Genomic DNA, 19,574 nt, shown 5'->3' with positions numbered 1-19,574 from the left:
TGGTAAGTGAGCGAAGCGGCAAATGCAAAATACATAGTGACGGTGAAGAAATAAGCGATCGTTACGTACTTCATCTATCCTCGCCTGATGGTGGCGTTTTCTCTGTCGGATTCTACAGAGAGTAAGCATCTGCTCCTGTGGTCCTTTGTATTTAGTTAAACATACGATATTAAGGGAAATGTATGAATCGCGTTTATTTAGAAAAAGCACACCTCTTGAGTCCTGTGATAACAACTAGGATTATGTACGAATATTTCTGTCACAGTTCACAGCCAGTAAATAAAATATAACTGAAGAATTGTTCGAGGGTAGAACCACCGGATATATTACGTGTCTTTCGTTACTTACTTGAATATCTCCAGGTCGAACCACTCAGAGATCAAATTGCCGATCATTTCTTTTCATTTGTTGCGTATATCCTTACATAAGAATAGTATTAAGCTGATCGGTCCATTAATGTGGGACAATGACACAGGTTGTCGTTTCAGTGGACTGGTGGTGTTCTGCTTCATGATGTTATTGGACGGTGATGTAAACAGATGCTTAATTTGCATCGGTTATCAGAAATACACTACTGGCCATTAAAATTGCTACACCAAGAAGAAATGCAGATGATAAACGGGTATTCATTGGACAAATATATTATACTAGATCTGACATGTGATTACATTTTCACGCAATTTGGGTGCATAGATCCTGAGAAATCAGTACCCAGAACAACCACCTCTGGCCGTAACAACGGCCTTGATACGCCTGGGCATTGACTCAAACAGAGCTTGGATGGCGTGTACAGGTACAGCTGCCCATGTAGCTTCAACACGATACCACAGTTCATCAAGAGCAGTGACTGGCGTATTGTGGGGAGCCTGTTGCTCGGCCACCATTGACCAGACGTTTTCAATCGGTGAGAGATCTGGAGAATGTTCTGGCCAGGCAGCAGTCGAACATTTTCTGTACCCAGAAACGCCCGTACAGGACCTGCAACAAGCTGTCGTGCATTATAATGCTGAAATGTAGGGTTTCGTAGGGATCGAATAAAGGGTAGAGCCACGGGTGGTAACACATCTGAAATCTAACGTCCACTGTTCAAAGTGCCATCAATGCGAACAATAGGTGATCGAGGCGTGTAACCAATGGCACCCCATACCATCATGCCGGGTGATACACCAGTATGGCGACGACGAATACACGCTTGCAATGTGCGTTCACTGCGATGTCGCCAAACACGGATGCGGCCATCATGATGCTGTAAACAGAACCTGGATCCACCCGAAAAATGACTTTCTGCCATTCGTGCACCCAGGTTCGTCGTTGAGCACACCATCGCAGGCGCTTCTGTCTGTGATGATGCAGCGTCAGGGATAACGGCAGCCATGGTCTCCGAGCTGATAGTCCATGCTGCTGCAAACGTCGTCGAACTGTTCGTGCAGATGGTTGTTGTCTTGCAAACGTCCCCATCTATTGACTCAGGGATCGAGACGTGGCTGCACCATCCGTTACAGTCATGTGGGTAAGCTGCCTGTCATCTCGACTGCTAGTGATGCGAGGCCGTAGGGATCCAGCACGGCGTTCTATATTACCCTCCTGAACCCACCGATTCCATATTCTGCTAACAGCCATTGAATCTCGACCAACGCGAGCAGCAATGTCGCGATACGATAAACCGCAATCGCTACAGGCTACAGTCTGATCTTTATCAAAGTCGGAAATGTGATGGTACGCATTTCTCCTCCTGAGACGAGGCATCACAACGTCTGACCAGGCAACGCTGGTTGACTGTTGTTTGTGTATGAGAAATCGGTTGGAAACTTTCCTCATGTCAGCTCGTTGTAGGTATCGCCACCGGCGCCAGCTTTGTGTGAATGCTCTGAAAAGCTAATAATTTGCATATCACAGCATCTGTCGGTTAAATTTCGCGTCTGTAGCACGTCATTTTTGTGGTGTAGCAATTTTAATGGCCAGTAGTGTAATTAATTTCATTTTCTCATATTTTTTGCTTACGTTTGTCGTCTATGGTTTCCTCGCGCCCGACGCGGACGAGTACAACAGCCAATAAGTTTCTTACCGTGACATACTGGGAAAACTATGCTTACCAGTTTTCTCCCAGGATATTCTCATTCACTAAAAATTCAGAGAGAGGTGTAGGCTTCGTCACTACTCGGAGGTCGCAAAAGTCAAGGGATACCTCCTAAAATAGTCGGATCTCCTTCCGCCTGACGTAATGCAGCTATTGGATGTGACATGGACTGAACACGATGTTCGAAGTCCCGTGCAGAAATAATTAGCCATGCTGCCTCTATAGACGCCCATAATTGCGGGAGTGTTGCCAGTGCAGGATTTCGTGCACGAACTGATCTGTCTGTGTCCCCTAAATGGGATTCGTGTCAGGCGATCTGGGCAATCGAATCATTCGATCGAATTGTCCAGAATGTTCTTCAAACGAGTCACGAATAGTTGTGGCCCAATAACGTGGCGCATTGTAATCCATAGAAATTTGACCGTTATTTGGGACCTCGAAGTCCGTCAGTGGCTGCTGATGATATGCAAGTAGCCAAACATGTCCATTTCCAGCCACTGATAGGTTCAATTGGTCCTGAGGACCCAGTCCGTCCCATGTAAACATAGCCTGCACCGTTACACCAGCTTGCACAACGCCTTGTTGACAACTTGGGTCTGTGGGGCCCGTGCCTTAGTCGAATCCTACCATCGGCTCTTATCAACTGAAACTGGGACTCATCCGACCACGACACAGTTGTCCAGTCCTTTAGAATCCAACTCAAATGGTCACTAGTCCAGGAGAGGCGCTGCAGGCGATGTTGTGCTGTCAGAAAAGGCACCCGCATCGGTCGTCTGCTGCTGTAAACAATTAACTACAAATTTCTCCGCTCTGTGTCTAGCGGATACATTCGTCGTACGTCCCACATTGATTTCTGCGCTTATTTCACGCAATGTTGGTTGTCTGTTAGCACTGACAACTGTAAGCAAATAGTGCTGCTCTCTGTCGTTATGTGAAGGCTGTCGCCCATTGCATTGTGCGTGATAAGAGGTAATGCCTGAAATGTGGTATTCTCGGCACACTCTTGACACTGTGGATCGCGGAATATTGAATTTCCTAACGCTTTCCGGAATGGATTTCCCAAGCGCCTAGCTCAAATTACGCTTCAGTGTCAGTTAATTCCCGTCGTGTGAGCATTATGATATTGGAAACATTTTCACATGAATCACATGGCTACAAGTGACAGCTCCATCGATGCACTGTCTTTTTATACTTCATGTACGCGGTACTACATCCACCTCTATATGTTCGTATTGCTATCCATGACTTTTTTACCTCAATGTACCTTATCAATGGAAATGCATTACTATGCTTTTCACAGTAGTGTACCCGCATTCCTATTTTCTTATTCGTTACCCCACAGGGGGTCCACAACTCTTTTGTGGATACGTACGTGGCGAGCACGGGGCCCCGAGCCATTGCAGCCTTCTTTCTCTCCAGGGCTGCATTTCCCCATCCCTTCACCCATCCCTTCCCCCATCCCTTCCCCCATCCCTTCCCCCATCCCTACCCTCATCGCTTCCCCTCCCCTCCCTCCCTCCCTTCCCCTCCCCTCCCTCCCTTCCCCTACCTTCACCTCCCTGACCCTCCCTGACCCTCATTTCCCCCTTCCCCTCGCCCTCTCTTCTCCCTCTGTTGGTGTCCTTGCTTATGTTGGCCCCCGCTATCCTCCTGGTTCTTTTGGTTTTCCAATTCGGCTTTGTTGCATAATCATCTCCTCCTTTTGGCATTCCTAGGTCTCCTCTGGGGTTTGACCTCCATTACAAAATTTCTCCTCCATAGTGTGAGCCATTTGGGAAGAGCACCTTACCTAGTGTCTCCGACGTGCGCCCTCCTAGTACATTCCACCTTTTCTTTCACGTCGTTGTCTGATACTAGGGTGCATAGCCAGCACGGTAGCCAGCCCGTGTGGTGGGGTCGCTATGTACCCTTTTGGTTGAGCCCCCTGAACACACAGGGATCACACTTCTGATACCTGAGCTGTGACCTCCTCATGCATGCCTTGGAGTGGTTGCTCGTCATCCTGGTGCATCGGAACCCCCAGCAATGGCCGGTGTGCCAGACGGCCCTTGCTGTGGCTGGGTGCTCCCCGTGAGGAGAGCCCCTGATCAGAGTGGGTGGTATCAGGGCGGACGCTATGCAGATGAAACGCATACGGGTCCAAAACTCTGGCCGCTCTTCTGCGGCCGTCTCTCTGCGTGGTGCTGATTCCTCAAGTGCTGCTTCTCTTGCCCCTTCGGCCTTCTCTTCCATGGCTACCCCCTGGGAAGAGGGTCAGTCCCGTCGGCTAGGGGCAAAACCTTTCCCCCGTTATCTAGTTTGCACCAGGACTGATGGAGATACTTTCACCAGTGTCAAACCTTTATTCTTTGTGGAACACATTGAAGACAAGTTCGGCGAAGTGGACTCCCTGAGCAAGATGCGGTCGGGTTCGTTGCCGATAAAAACTGCTTCAGCTGCCGAATCTGCGGCCCTTCGTGCCTGTACCCATCTTGGCACAATTACTGTGTCCATTACCCCCCACCAGTCTCTGTATATGGTACAAGGTGTGTTTTTTCACAGGGACCTCATCCTTCAAACTGATGAACTTCGGGACAATCTCGGACGGCGTGGTGTTCACTTTGTTTGGCGTGTTCAGAAGGGTCCTAAAGACAATCGTATTGATACTGGTGCCTTTATCCTGGCTTTTGAAGGGGAGAAAGTTAAGATTATGGTCTATCGCTGTGATATGAAGCTGTGCATCCCACCTCCTATGAGGTGTTTTAAGTGCTTGCGTTTTGGACACATGTCTTCCCGCTGTTCACAGGCCCCTCTGTGGTGACTGTGGACGTTCACTCCATGAGGTGAGTCCCTGTGTTCCCCCTCCTATGTGTGTAAATGGTCATGGTAGTCATTCTCCACGTTCACCAGATTGCCCAGTATATAAGAAGGAAAAGAAGATACAGGAGTATAAGTCCCTCGATCGTTTAACCTACACAGAGGCCTGTAAGAAATATACACGACTTCACCTTGTGTCCATGACATCTAGTTACGCCTTGGTTACATCTACAACCCTTCCTCCCCCTTCCTTACCCCCATCGCGGACCCCTCTCCTCCCCCCCTCCCCTGCGGCTCCCACACCTCCTCCTATGGGCGCTGCTCCCCCTCCCCAGCCGGAGAAGTGTCCCACTCCTTCGGCGTCTGCCGGTCAAGGGCGCCTCTCCCGGGATGCCCCTTCCCGGCACCTTCCAAGCCAAAGGTCTGCTGCCGCGCGACGACCGCGAGAGCCGCGGTCTGTCGGCCCCCAGGTCGCCCGGTCTCTTTCTGTTCCTGATCTTGCTGCAGCTGGCTCCTTTATGCCACACAGCCCTCCTCGATTTCAGCCTGAAAAGAAGAAGAAACATAAGTCCCGGGACAAAGAGCCTCTGGTGTCACCGGAGGTCCCTTCCCCGACTTCACAACCGGATTCTGACCTGTCGTTCATGGATGTCGCCCCCTCCTTGTCGGTGACGGGTGGGGACCCGGCGGTATGACTAGATTTAGCGTGTTCAGCCCCCATTTAAACCATCGTTCTGTGGTTCTCCAATGGAATTGTAATGGATACTATCATCACCTTCCGAAATTGAAATCCCTTCTTTCGTCCTACTCTGCAGCTTGTGTGGTTCTCCAGGAATCTCATTTTACTGATGCTCGCTCACCGACCCTCCGTGTGTTCTGTGTTTTCAGTCGAAATCGGGTTGAACCCCTGTGGGCTTCTGGTGGCGTTTGTACGTTGGTCTGTACAGACATTGCTAGCACGTGGATTCCTCTTCAAACTATATTGGAAGCGGTTGCTGTTATGGTCCACTTAGACTCTGCGGTCACAGTTTGCAATCTTTATCTCCCTCCTGACAGCACTCTTACACCTGCTGCCTTAACTGCCCTTCTTCAGCAACTTCCTCCTCCCTTCCTCCTCCTTGGGGATTTTAATGCTCATCATCCCTTGTGGGGCAGTGCCTTTCCATCTAGACGAGGTCATCTTATAGACCAATTTATTGCAGACCACGAACTGTGCCTTCTTAATGATGGCTCCCCTACTCACTTCAGTGCCGGTCATGGTACCTTTTCTGCCATTGATCTTTGTCTTTCTTCTCCCTCTCTCCTCCCTTCATTACGCTGGTCGCCACACGACGACCTTTGGATAGTGACCATTTCCCGTTGATTATCCCTTCCCGCTCCCCGATGGACAGGTTACCTCGTTGGTCTTTCCGACGCGCCGATTGGCCTCTATACACTGCAAAGGTCGTGTTTTCTCCCTCTCTTTCGGGTCGTATTGATGACGTCCTACGTGACGTGTCTGAGGCAATTGTTCGCGTTGCTAGTCTTGCTGTCCCGCGCTCATCTGGACCATTTCGTCACTGGCAAGTCCCATGGTGGAGTACGGCCATTGCCATTGCCATCCATGATAGCCGTCGAGCTTTGCAACACCTTACGAGGCACCCATCCATAGCCAGCCTTACTAACTTTAAACGCCTCCGCGCTAAAGCCTGTTATTTAATCAAACAGAGCAAGCGCATATGTTGGAAACGATTCGTTTCTTCCCTTGGTTCTACTGTTCCTCTGTCATGGGTATGGGCTACACTTCGCTCTCTCCAAGGTTGCCATCGGCTGTCCACCCTCCCAGGCCTTCACCTCCCAGATGGCATTTGTACGGACCCATTAGTTCTTGCAGAACATCTTGCGACCCATTTTGCTGTGGCATCAGCGTCAGCCTCCTATCCAGCTGCTTTCCTTCACCAAAACAGCGAGCTGAAGCTTCCACTTTATGTTTCACCCCTTGTGAGTCAGAATCTTCTTCTAATGATACGGCCACTGGCCCAGATTCCATTTATAACCAACTGCTTCAACATCTCTGTGCTCCACAACGGCAACATCTTCTTCGGGTGTTTAACCATATCTGGCTCCAGGATGACTTCCTTCTCAGTGGAGGAATAGCATTGTGGTTCCTGTCCTTAAGCCTGGTAAGAACCCCCTATCTGTTGACAGCTATCGGCCAATTAGTTTGACCAATGTTGTTTGTAAGTTACTTGAACGGATGGTAGCCTGTCGGCTCAATTGGGTCCTCGAATCTCGGGATCTCTTGACCCATTACCAGTGTGGCTTTTGAGAGGGACGGCCTCCAATCCATCATTTACTTCGCTCGGAATCCGCAGTTTGGCAGGCTTTTTCCCAGCGCCGCCATTTGGTTGCAGTGTTTTTTGACCTTCGCAAGGCCTATGACACGGCTTGACGCCATCACATCTTACTTCCCTTCATCAGTGGGGTCTTTGGGGCCCACTCCCGATTTTTATCCGCCAGTTCCTGATCCATTGGTCATTCAGAGTTCCGGTTGGTACTGCTTTCAGTTCTCCACGGACCCAGGAGACGGGCATCCCACAGGGTTCTGTCTTGAGTGTCCTTCTTTTCCTCATTGCTATCGATGGACTTGGGGCCTCTGTCGGTCCCTTGGTCGCCCCTGCCCTGAATGTGGATGATTTCTGCGTTTGGGTTAGTTCCTTCTCGATGCCATCTGCAGAACGGCAGCTCCAGGTGGCTATACGGCGTGCCTCTGCATGGACCCTCTCACACGGGTTTCAATTCTCTCCTTTAAAATCGCGGGTGTGCCACTTCTGTCGCCATACTACGGTCCACCCTGATCCAGAGCTCTGTCGCTGCACAGCGATTGCCTGTGGTCCCACAGTTTCGTTTCCTGGGTCTTCTTTTCGACAACAAGCTCACTTGGCTGCCCCATATGAGACTCCTGAAGGTAGGATGTTTCCGTAAACTCACTGTCCTTCGCTCCCTTGCCCACTCCTCTTGGGGTGCGGACTGTTCCCTCCTTCTCCGTCTTTATCATGCTCTAGTTCTGTCTCGCTTGGACTGTGGTTGTCAAGTTTATGGTTCAGCTGCTCCTTCCACACTGCACGTGCTGGATCCAGTCCACCATCGTGGTATCCGTTTGGCCACCGGTGCCTTCCCTACTAGCCCTGTTGATAGTCTCCTGGTTGAAGCTGGGATCTCCCCCCCCCCCCCCCCCCCCCACCTTTCTGTTCGGCGGTCCCAGCTTTTGGTGTCTTATGCACTCACTATCCGTTCCTCTCCAATCATCCTCCCTATTCTATCCTGTTCCCAGACCATGGACGTCGCACACCAGACTCCCGCCCTTGGGCGGGTTTACCGGTTGGACTCCGCCTTGCGTCTCTTTGCCGTGATTTTCAGCTTCCTTCTTTTTCCTGTCTTCCTCGCTCCCTCCCCTCCGCCCCTCCTTGGTTAGTTCCTCGGCCTCGAATTTGGATGGATCTCCACGGAGGTGCGAAGGATTCCATCCCCCCCGGTGGTGTTGCGTTCCTTTTTCCGCCAAATTTTATGGGAGTTTCGTGATCCTGTTGTTCTTTACACTGATGGCTCTAAATCTGCTGATCATGTTGGGTATGCCTTCAAGTCCTCTGTTGGAACGGAAAATCATCTGCTGCCACCCACATGTGGGGTGTTTACTGCGGAATTGATGGCAATTTCCCAGGCCCTTAGCTTTGTTGAACAGTCCCAACACAACCGCGTTTTGTTATGTATGGACTCGATGAGTGGCCTTCTTGCTATTGACCGGTGTTTTTCGCGCCATCCCTTGGTCTTTGCCATCCATGAACATCTCGCTGATATTCACCATGCTGCTTGTTCTATTGACTTCCTTTGGGTCCCTGGCCATGTGGGTATCCCGGGTAATGAGCTCGCTGATCGTTTGGCTGGGGGAGCAGTTACTTACCCCCGTTTTCTGTAGCCCCTCCTGCAGCGGATTTACGGCTTCACGTAAAATCCCACTTCGCACAGTCATGGGCCAATTCTTGGGAGGCTACTCCCCTGTCTAATAAACTTCGTGCTATTAAGGTGACACCAGGCCCGTGGCGTTCTTCCTTTCGCCTCTCCCGAAAGGACTCAACCATACTGTGTCGTCTCCGCATTGGTCATACCAGGCTGATCCATGGTTTTCTTTTGCGTGATGAGCCACCCCCAGTTTGTGCTTGTGGAGCCCTCCAGTCAGTAGCCCACATTTTGGTTGAATGCCCCCTTCTTTTGGCTCTGCGTGCTAAGTACAGACTCCCCCGCACTTTACCTTTGATGTTGTCTGACGATTCCCGGATGGTCTCTCTGGTTCTCGGTTTCCTCCGGGAAAGTGGTTCTTATTCTCAGTTTTAAGGTTTTTAATCTCTCTCTGGTGTTGGGGCAGGGCGGTGAGTGTTTGGGTGTCTCCCACTGTAAGCCGTGTTGGGAGATTCCCGATTCACCTCCCTGACCGAGATCCTCTTTTCTTCCCCTTTTACTCTGTTTTTACCTCTTTGTTTTTTAAGGATTGGTTAGTCTCCTTTTCCCATACGTATTTCTACATTCTAGCGGTTGCACCTTTTAAGTCACAGGTGGTCTTGCCTATGTTGCTTCAGCATAGCGTTGGGTTCGTTCTCTTGCCGACTTCCCTCATTTTGTTTTTACCAATGACAACATGTCTGCCCTATTACGTATTTACCTTTTTCCGTTTTATTGTTCTGACTTTCCTGAGATGTCGCATTAGCGGAATGGAGCATATTTGAAACAAGGGACTGATGACCTTGCTGTTTGGTCCCTTAAACCTCAAACAACCACCCATCTTATTCGTTATTAAACCATTCCTGCATTACCCATATTTGACTTTGTATTTATAACCCTTTTATTCGCCGGACCAGAAGCCCTCATCCTCCTGCCACCAAACCTCTCTAATTTCTGCTATATCTTCAACCTGTCCATTTCCTTTTTTAAATTTTCTAACCTACCTGCCAGATGAAGGGATCTGTTTCCACACTCCGATCCACAAGGAGCTATACAAACCGAAATATACATCATGGACATTTAATTGAAACTATCTGAACAGCATTACCCGCAATTACCTTAATTTTTATTGCACTCCCATCACTACGACTATTATATTTACTTGATGAGTCAGCAGACGCAATAATCACAATCAAAACAATTGGACGACAATGATACTGAAGATATGAATATTCTTGTTTCTCTTGATGACGTGAAGTAACAGCTTCGCTAATGTGATGCTCGAGCAACAATAGCTGGCTGCTAAGCGGTAACTGATCAGGATCATAGCCTGGCATCTTGTAACAGCGATAGTGGCGCCTCGTTTTCTTATTGTGTTCACTGGCGCCGCTACGTTTGCTCGCGTTGTCTGTCCGTGAGTGGCAGCAGCAGCAGCGCTTATAGATAGCGCTTACTGTGGTACCATCTTTGGAGCAGCCTGTAGTATTTCCGGGCCGTCGTGTGTCGAACAAGAGGATTTGGGAGCGAGCAGCAGTGAGGTCCGGACAGCCAGTGGTCGCCCGACTGCTGGCGACACACATCCACTGTCCGGCGGAAGGGTGTGGTCGCGAGAGTGCACGACCACGTCAAGGACCGGATTCAGCGAGTTTTAGTTGAATGGGTCGTGATATTTGAGTAGTGCAACTTTCACGTGTGTGTGTGTGTGTGTGTGTGTGTGTGTGTGTGTGTGTGTGTGTGTGTGTGTGTGTGGCCGTCGAAGTGATCTCATGATCTCATGGAAATAAGTTGTCAGTCGAAGATTTATACTGGAATCTTTCCTGTGCCTGACTTGAGTGGAGACGACTGTTGGTTGGTCGTTCGGTCGGTCGTCGCAGCGGACGACGTACATTTGGTCTTCCGATCGCTTCTGGCTTCTCTGTGTTCGTGCCGACTTCTAATTCGTCCATGTTGTTTCATAGTGACTCGTTTTGGTATTGTGAATTGTTGTCGTAATTGTTTTCCGGGCTCCGTGTGTATCTCGTGGTTTTGAATGAGCAGTTATTTTAATGCTGTCTGCGTACTGGATTTGGTGTGAGTGGGAGGGTGAACGGACATGAGGTCGTTTGGGGGCGCAGCAGCGAGCAGGTCCATGCAGCGCGAGGGGCAAGCCGGGGTTGCTGGCGGCGTGCTGCCACTGCCGGATCGAGGAGGGGTAGCTGCGAGAGCGACGACTTCGTTGCACACCGAACCCTGGACGTTTGAGTGAAGAGTTAACTGCTAATGCAACCTTGACTATTCTGAGATCTCGACTTTTGCAGGCGGGTTGTTGCTTCCAGGGCCGCTGACCCTGGCGCCAACAAGTGAAGTGTTCAGAGGCGGTGAAATATTGCAGCCGTCTTTCTCTATTTGTTATTCATCACTGAATTTGGTATTATTCTTGTTAGTGAAGTACAACCAGTGGTATTTTCTGCCTTGTGGCCGCTAACGCCCCAGTTACCTGCCCTGGAGGTGGTGTGCCTTTCCTCGTCGTGTTGATGCTGTCCGACACGGCGTGTAGTTTGACAACTTCTTGTATTGCACTGTGCATATTTTTGTGTGTGTGTGTGGGGGGGGGGGGGGGGGGGGGCGCGGAGGTCTACTACGTCGGTCCTGGTGTTTCCTTCGGCCTTGGGTGTTTTCTGAAGACGTAGTGCTGTCTGTCTCTTCGCCCTTGCCTAAAAATATTCCATCGTTGTACCGGTGATTGGACGTTAGGCAGACTGGTTAGTCGGTCGGTCGGAGCGTTTGTGCCCTTAGTTTCAGTAGTTTTGTCATCCTGTTACGTGAATACAACTCTTGGCTGCCTGTCTCACCGTACCTTACGTTTGATTTACCTTCCAAGGCCCTTGGAACACTTGCTGAGAACCGCTTGTCTTGATTCCTTAGATTGTGATGTTTGTTTTAAAGATATTTGTAATTCTCTTATTATTCATATGCCCTTCAGCCGAGCAATAATTTCACTTCTTTGGTGATAAGGCCTTCAGACGTGTTACAGTAAGGTTTTTAAGCAAATCTGTTTTAAAAGCAAGCTATTTGTTTTAAAAGCAAGCTATTTATTTTAAAAGCAAGCTATTTATTTTAAAAGCAAGCTATTTGTTTTAAAAGCAAGCTATTTGTTTTAAAAGCAAGCTATTTGTTTTAAAAGCAAGCTATTTGTTTTAAAAGCAAGCTATTTGTTTTAAAAGCAAGCTATTTGTTTTAAAAGCAAGCTATTTGTTTTAAAAGCAAGCTATTTGTTTTAAAAGCAAGCTATTTGTTTTAAAAGCAAGCTATTTGTTTTAAAAGCAAGCTATTTGTTTTAAAAGCAAGCTATTTGTTTTAAAAGCAAGCTATTTGTTTTAAAAGCAAGCTATTTGTTTTAAAAGCAAGCTATTTGTTTTAAAAGCAAGCTATTTGTTTTAAAAGCAAGCTATTTGTTTTAAAAGCAAGCTATTTGTTTTAAAAGCAAGCTATTTGTTTTAAAAGCAAGCTATTTGTTTTAAAAGCAAGCTATTTGTTTTAAAAGCAAGCTATTTGTTTTAAAAGCAAGCTATTTGTTTTAAAAGCAAGCTATTTGTTTTAAAAGCAAGCTATTTGTTTTAAAAGCAAGCTATTTGTTTTAAAAGCAAGCTATTTGTTTTAAAAGCAAGCTATTTATTTTAAAAGTGCTATTTAGAATTGTTCTTCAGACTTTTATTTCAGGCCTTCCGCCGTTTGTTGTTAGAGGTTATTGTTGCTGGCCTTCAGCGCTAAAATTGTGGAATTTTTTTTCTGTGCTGTCATAGTCAATTGTGACTTTAAGAGATTGTTTTAAAATTATAATTTCTTTAAATAAAGTTAACGTATTTGTTGCGCAACCGAGAGTAACTGATTACGGCCCCATCCACAATCGTAACCTTATCCTGCCCCATCCAGAGAAACGAGCTCTCAAAATCCGCTGAATTTCGATTGCGCCAAAAGTCGCACAAATCTGAAGGCTGTAACTTCAACTAAATACTTAGAGATTGCAATTTCAAATAAAATACATTGGAACGATCACATAGAAAATGTGGATAGAGGCAATCAAAGACTGCGATTTATTGGCTCAAATGGTTCTGAGCACTGTGGGGCTTAAATTCTGAGGTCATTAGTCCCCTAGTACTTAGAACTAATTAAACCTAACTAACCGAAGGACATCACACACATCCATGCCCGAGGCAGGATTCTAACCAGCGACCGTAGCGGTCGCACGGTTCCAGACTGTAGCGCCAAGAACCGCTCGGCCACTCCGGCAGGCTGCGATTTATTGGCAGAACACTTAGAAGGTGTAGCAGGTCTACTTCTCCGCCCTATCCTGGAGTACTGCTATGCGGTGTGGTATCCGCATCAGGTGGAACCGACGGATGACATCGAAAAAGTTCAAAGAAGTGCAGCTCATTTTGTATTATCGCGAAATAGAGAAGATAGTACCACAGACATTGGAGTGGCAATCATTAAAACATAGGCGTTTTTCGTTGCGCGGGATCTTCTCATGAAATTTTAATCACAAGTTTTTGTTGTGGGTTGGCAGGAGAGCCAACACCGTATTATTAGTGGAAGCCGAAAGGCACGCGTTTTAGCTCACGCAGGCTGGCGTGAGGTCTGGAACAGGCCAAGGAAATTAGACTTCAGAAAAACGGACGTTGCTGGTGGAATACTTAACTTTAATCCATTAATGAGGAGCGGCGCTCTTGACTGTACATGATTCAGTATCAATAGTAACTGGTAATGGCGCCTTCCTAGGTCGTAGCAAATGACGCGGCTGAAGGCTATGCTAACTATCGTCTCGGCAAATGAGAGCGTATTTTGTCAGTGAACCATCGCTAGCAAAGTCGGTTGTACAACTGGGGCGAGTGCTAGGAAGTCTCTCTAGACCTGTGTGGCGGCGCTCGGTCTGCAATCACTGATAGTGGCGACACGCGGGTCCGACGTATACTAACGGACCGCGGCCGATTTAAAGGCTACCACCTAGCAAGTGTGGTGTCTGGCGGTGACACCACAGTTTTCTCCTCCAATTGCGAAAAGATTCTGTTGGCACCCACCTACATAGGGAGACATGATCATCATGATATAATAAGAGAAATCAGGGCTCGCACAGAAAAAATTGTGCTCGTTTTTCCCGCTCGCCGTTCGAGAGTGGACCGGTAAAGAGACAGCTTGAAGGTGGTTCATTGAACCCTCTGCCAGGCCCTTTATTATGAATAGCAGAGTAATCCTGTAGATGTGGATGAATATGGCAACAAAATTTAGAAAATAATTCTGATACCGCAACGATAATTCGTGGCTGCATTACTGGTTACGATATAGACCAAATTATACCTTCCTGATAGGTTACGTTGGAATTGTTTGTCGAGGAGACTTAGGCCGTTACCTATTAAAGCTTTCATATAAAGACATGTAGCCCAAAGATCGTCTTGCACTTTGTCTACTGGGGCAGTAATACTCGATTAGATGTTGTTGACCGTGACGTCTTTTTATTGTTATGATTCATGAGACTGGAATACATCTGATACTTTGAGATGGATGTGTAGATGTTGTAAAAGGGTGTAGTTTTAACGCATCATTAATTTCAGTTCGTTTTTATTGATAAAGAATTCTCTGTACTTTCGGCAGGTGCCACGTTGTTAGCCTTATCGAAACATCCTCCTGCGATTGGAGCGCGTCGCTAGTGTGTGTGGGTGTTGTTCAGATATGGCTCCTTAACGGCCGCCTTGGAGCCATAGTCTTCTGACACACAGGTGGAGATGAAAGAAATTTCTTGTCCGTTACTCCTAATGACGCACACAGGTCGCTGGGTCCCCCCAATTTTCCAGCTTTGCGTAGGCCGCTTCAACACTTTCTCTCAACCAGCTTAGAGGTAGCGGCAACACATTCGGAGATAAGACGAATGGCTGCCGCCTTCTGTATTCCCACGGCTGACCACAGGCTCGCAAGGCAACGTGAAACCTCATGGTTCACTGCTGCAGCAGTAGCACCTGCAGAGAGGAACAGCATTTCATCACAAATATGGTGCCGATTGCAGTGTTATCGGGTATGTGCAGCCTGTTTCTACAGAGCTCATTGTGCGTTTGTTGTGCGCTGTTTGAATCCACACAGTCTTTGGAGAATAGTGTTATCGACAAACGGTCCTCAATCTCTGCAACTCTCTAAGCTCGCGATTTATTGTACTGTGACTCTGTGAGTATATGACTTCGCGTACGTAAATAGTTTCTTTTTCCTACACTGTGGTCTTTACTCAGTTTCGTTTGTGTGTGGTGAGGACGCGTTTACTTCGGAGTAGTTCCGCATCTGTTCATGAGTCTTACTGTGACATAGCGATGTAATATTGTGAGAGCTACATGTTTTTACATTCTGTCTGGGAACACGGGAAGATACAGCCCACCGTCAACGTAATTCCAGGACTATATTTTGTCGCTAAATTTTCTCCCGATATACCCGGTATGGTTGACGTGTAGTGGGGTAATACGTCAGCTGCACTGGTCCTGCTCACAACTGAAGGACACTCATGTACTGTCTGCCATTGGGTTCCCCTAAATGGCAGGCAGCACCGCATAACAGCCACGCTATGAGGGAAACAAACCAACAGCTGAAGACATCAGGTAAACACGCCGAAGATTCCAGTTGATTAATGGGAACCTTTCCTTGCAGAGGTCACCGCGACATATCCGGCCACGGATTCCTACGCCGCGTTTCTATTGGCTCCAGCTCTCTATATAGGCCCGACCGGTCAAAGGCAGACCAGTCTTCGTCCGCTGCTAATGGCAACCGTTGTAGCAGAGTCTCCGAGAAGATATCACTGAAGCCGCGGTACTGTACTGCCGATCGAAGTACCAGTCGACCGAGAGGAACCACATCTCCGGCTAGATCGACGGAAGTCTACATATATTGTACAGCCAGTTATTGTATTGTAGAAGAAGTTACGTTCAATAAACTGTTGGAGAATACAACAGTGGCGATGAGTAAGGATTCGACAACCCAAAGAAGATGGAACCACAACAACAACAAGTACAATCACAACTGCAGCAGCAGAATCTATCAGTGCAGCAGGTACTGAATCAACTTTTTCAACATTTCGCAATACTGCAGCAGCAACTGATTGCTGTAATTCAAAGTATTCACCACCGACACCGCCAGCGTTCCCAGCATTCGATGAAGACGCTGAAGATTGGGAAACATATGAAAAGAGGATTCGTCAACATTTCCGGATTCATCAGGTATCCCAGGAAAATGATCAGAGAGCCTATTTTCTTTCTTGGAATGTCTCCCGTATGTACGAGCTCCTGACGAAACTCAAGCCATGTGATCCTGACAGTCTCACCTTCACCGCCATATGTGAGTGTCTCATCTCCTATTATCGCCGCAGATATCACGTCATGGCAGCAAGAGTGGAATTTTACCAGAGTCGAAAGGAACCCGACAATGGACTGCTGAACTCAAAGGTATCTCTCGGAAGTGTAACTTTGTCGCCCGCATATCCCGGGAATCTTACGCAGATGACGTGGTCTGGGATCACCTGATCCAAGCTGCCCCAGACGCGGCTTTCTGCCACGACGCCTTAAAGTTGGAGGACCCGTCGCTAGATCAAATCATAGACCTTGCATTCAAGTTTGAAGTTCCCACTGCAGCTGACCATAGATTGGAAACGTGGACCGACGTCGCAGTCGTCCGAGAAGAGACTTCCGACGTCCAGGAGGACACTGCGGCCGTATACGCACCTTCACACCGCACTCCCCAGCGCACCGCCCCGGCATCTTCTCGGCGTACGGAAAACAAAAAAAGACGGTCGTTCAAGGAAGACAACCAGCAGCACTCACGGGGCCAGCAACGCCGCCGCAGAGAACCCCTGGGCCTTCCATCATGTCCAGGATGCTATTCCCAGCATGAACAGGAGGATTGTCCTGACCGCTGGGCGACGTGTCGCCGTTGCAATCGGGACGGGCACCTTGCCTCTGTCTGTCGCTCTGCCACGGCGCCAATCTCCAGGCACTCTGACACCAAGGCGTCCGTGGACATCAACCAAGTTGTGTCTTTGGCGTCCCCCAAACTGTATATTGATGTCACCCTATTGGGTAAGCCAGTTCGACTGCAGGTCGATACAGGGGCTGCGGTATCCCTGCTCAATTACACTACCTAGACCGTTTTAGGAGCGCCAAGCCTTCATCCGGCCCCTCGACGCCTACTTACATACAACAGACAGGAAATCGCCTTGTTGGGGCAGTTCACGACGGTGGTTTCTTACAAATCTGTCAGTCATACGATTTCTTTTCTGGCAGTCAACAGTTCCAATGCTACCGATCTGTTTGGGTTGGATGCTTTCCAAATGTTCGGGTTCAGGATCGATGATCATGTACATCTGGTTTCTTCAGAGCTGCCGTTTCCCAAAGTTGACTCCCTCTGCACCGAATTCCAGGATAGCTTCTCCCCCGGCATCGGGTGCGCCAAGGGGTTTGCAGCAACGCTCCACCTCTGGCCGTCAGCCTGCCCTCGATACTTCCAGGTTAGGCAGGTCCCCGTCGCTCTCCAGCAGCCACTGCACGACGAATTGGACCGTCTGCAAAAGGAAAGGGTGCTACAGCCTGTTCAGTTCAGCCCCTGGGCAACACCTCTCGTCATCGTCCAAAAGCCAGGCAGGTGTCTCCGTCTCTTTGGGGACTTTTCGGCGACCCTCAACACCCAGCTCCAGGTGGACGACTTTCCACTCCCTCGGTCTGATCATCTCTTACATCGATTGGCTGGTGGTCGTTACTTTACCAAAATTGACTCGCTGATAGGTACCTCCAGGTTCTTTCGGATAAAGCTTCTCAAGCCCTCACTGTTCTGAATATGCCCGCTGGCCTCACGTTCGGCCTGGCTAGCGCCCTGGCCATTTTCCAATGCTTCTTGGAACAACTTCTGCAGGGCATTCCCAGTTGCATTAATTACCTCGACAACATTGTCGTTACAGGCCCTACTGCTGCAGCCCATTTTACCAATTTGCTTCAGCTGTTTCTTTGCCTCTGCCAGGCTGGGCTAAAATGCAATAAGGTGAAGTGCTCCTTCTTTCAACCTTCTATTTCCTATTTAGGACAGGTTATTTCACATAAAGGCATCTCTCCTTCATTTTCCTATATGGACGCCATACGCCGCCTGCCTCCCCCACGGGACATCCATCAGCTGAAATCCTTCCTTGGAAAAATATCGTATTACCGGAAGTTCCTTCCATCGGCCGCTCAGGTGGCGGCCTCCTTATCACTTATGCCGCAAAAATGTCCCCTTGAGTTGGACCCCTGCTTGTGAGACGGCCTTTTCCACCCTCAAACTCCAGTTGCAATCAGCCTCCCACCTGATGCCATATGATCCGTCTCTGCCATTACTCCTGGCCACGGACACGTCTGATTACGGGCTCAGGGCTGTCCTCTCCCACAAGCTTCTGAATGGGACAGAACGTCCAGTGGCTTTTCTATCCAAGGCCCACTTCGGAAGCGACCCTCGCTGCTCTCCAGAAAGTTTTTCCTCGGATGAGTTGCCGCTAACAATTGTTACCGATAACGGCCCTAAATTCCGGAGCCAGGAATTCGCGACGTTTTGTTTTGCCAATGGCATCCAACAGGTCCTCACTGCGCCCTTTCACCCGCAATCGAACGGCGAGGCCGAGCGCCTCGTCCGGACATTTAAGACCCAAGTGACAAATTATGCCTCCGCCCACACTTTGGACGAGTCGCGCACGTTGTTCCTCAGTTCCTATCGGTCGACGCCCATCGGCCTCCGTAGTCCAGCGGAACTTTTGCACGGCCGGCAACCTCATACCCTTTGGCACCTCCTCCGGCCTGGACCCAAACGACAGGTTCCGACTGCACAGGCTCCCTTTGTTCCTGGATCCCTTATCTGGACGCGAGGTTTCGGCCTGAGAGCTGGATGGATTCAGGGGGTGATCGTCTGGCCGCAAGGCCATCAGCTTTTTGATGTCTGCATCGCTGACAAAGTGGTCCGCCGCCACCGCAACCAACTCAGGCGCTGGTATCACAGTTTCCCGACCGCCTCTTCTTTCCAGCAAACAGCTCCGCCGCCTTTTTCCAGCCGCCCGGATGCGCTCCCTTCCACCCGTGGTCGGCGTCCAGGGCCGCCAGACCCCGTCCAGCAGCAACAGCCGTCGTCTCCACAGCGGCTGCTGGCTCCACCGGCTCCTGCACCGGCCCGACCGGCTGCGCCATCCACCATCGTTGACGATGCCCCCGTGCCCTTGGCACCGCCGCCGCCGGTGTCGCAGCCTAGCTAGCGACGCCCGCGCAGTCCATTTTCCGGGAAGCATCCCGCGGACGTCGACGAACCTATGCCCGTGGCACCGTCGCGGCCGGCTTCCCCGTATCTTCCGCAACGCAGCTCCGCCCGTCTGGCCCACCGCGCCGCGCCCTACTCTGCAGGGGCGAGTTTTCACCGCCTCCTCCACGAGGCCGCCAAGGCCAAGCAGGACGATGTCGCCCTCCTCTCCCTCCCCCCCCCCCCACCCCCCAGGAAGAGTGGTGTGTACTGTCTGCCATCGGGTTCCTCTAAATGGCAGGCAGCACCGCATAACAGCCACGCTATGAGGGAAACAAACCAACAGCCGAAGACATCAGGTAAACACGCCAAAGATTCCAGTCGATTAATAGGAACCTTTCCTTGCAGAGGTCACCGCGAGATAGCCAGCCACGGATTCCTGCACAGGGTTTCTATTGGCTCCAGCTCACTATAT

General features: G+C 49.4%; 1 protein-coding gene across 1 annotated transcript in view; it reads left to right on the top strand.

Annotated features, from left to right (window-relative positions):
* The window catches only part of LOC124743723 (basic proline-rich protein-like), a 219,966-nt gene extending 200,848 nt beyond the window's left edge, over positions 1 to 19,118 (top strand). The window contains exons 4-5 of the mRNA XM_047248889.1: positions 16,227 to 16,932; positions 18,961 to 19,118. Coding sequence (XP_047104845.1) covers positions 16,227 to 16,932; positions 18,961 to 19,118 — 864 coding nt within the window. The remainder of the gene's footprint in view (positions 1 to 16,226; positions 16,933 to 18,960) is intronic.
* The last annotated feature ends 456 nt before the right edge of the window (positions 19,119 to 19,574 follow it).

Source organism: Schistocerca piceifrons, unplaced genomic scaffold, assembly GCF_021461385.2.
Source record: "Schistocerca piceifrons isolate TAMUIC-IGC-003096 unplaced genomic scaffold, iqSchPice1.1 HiC_scaffold_2521, whole genome shotgun sequence".
Classification (NCBI taxonomy): domain Eukaryota; kingdom Metazoa; phylum Arthropoda; class Insecta; order Orthoptera; family Acrididae; genus Schistocerca; species Schistocerca piceifrons.
Note: the sequence above shows the minus strand (reverse complement) of the source record. Positions and strands in the feature narration are given on the sequence as shown.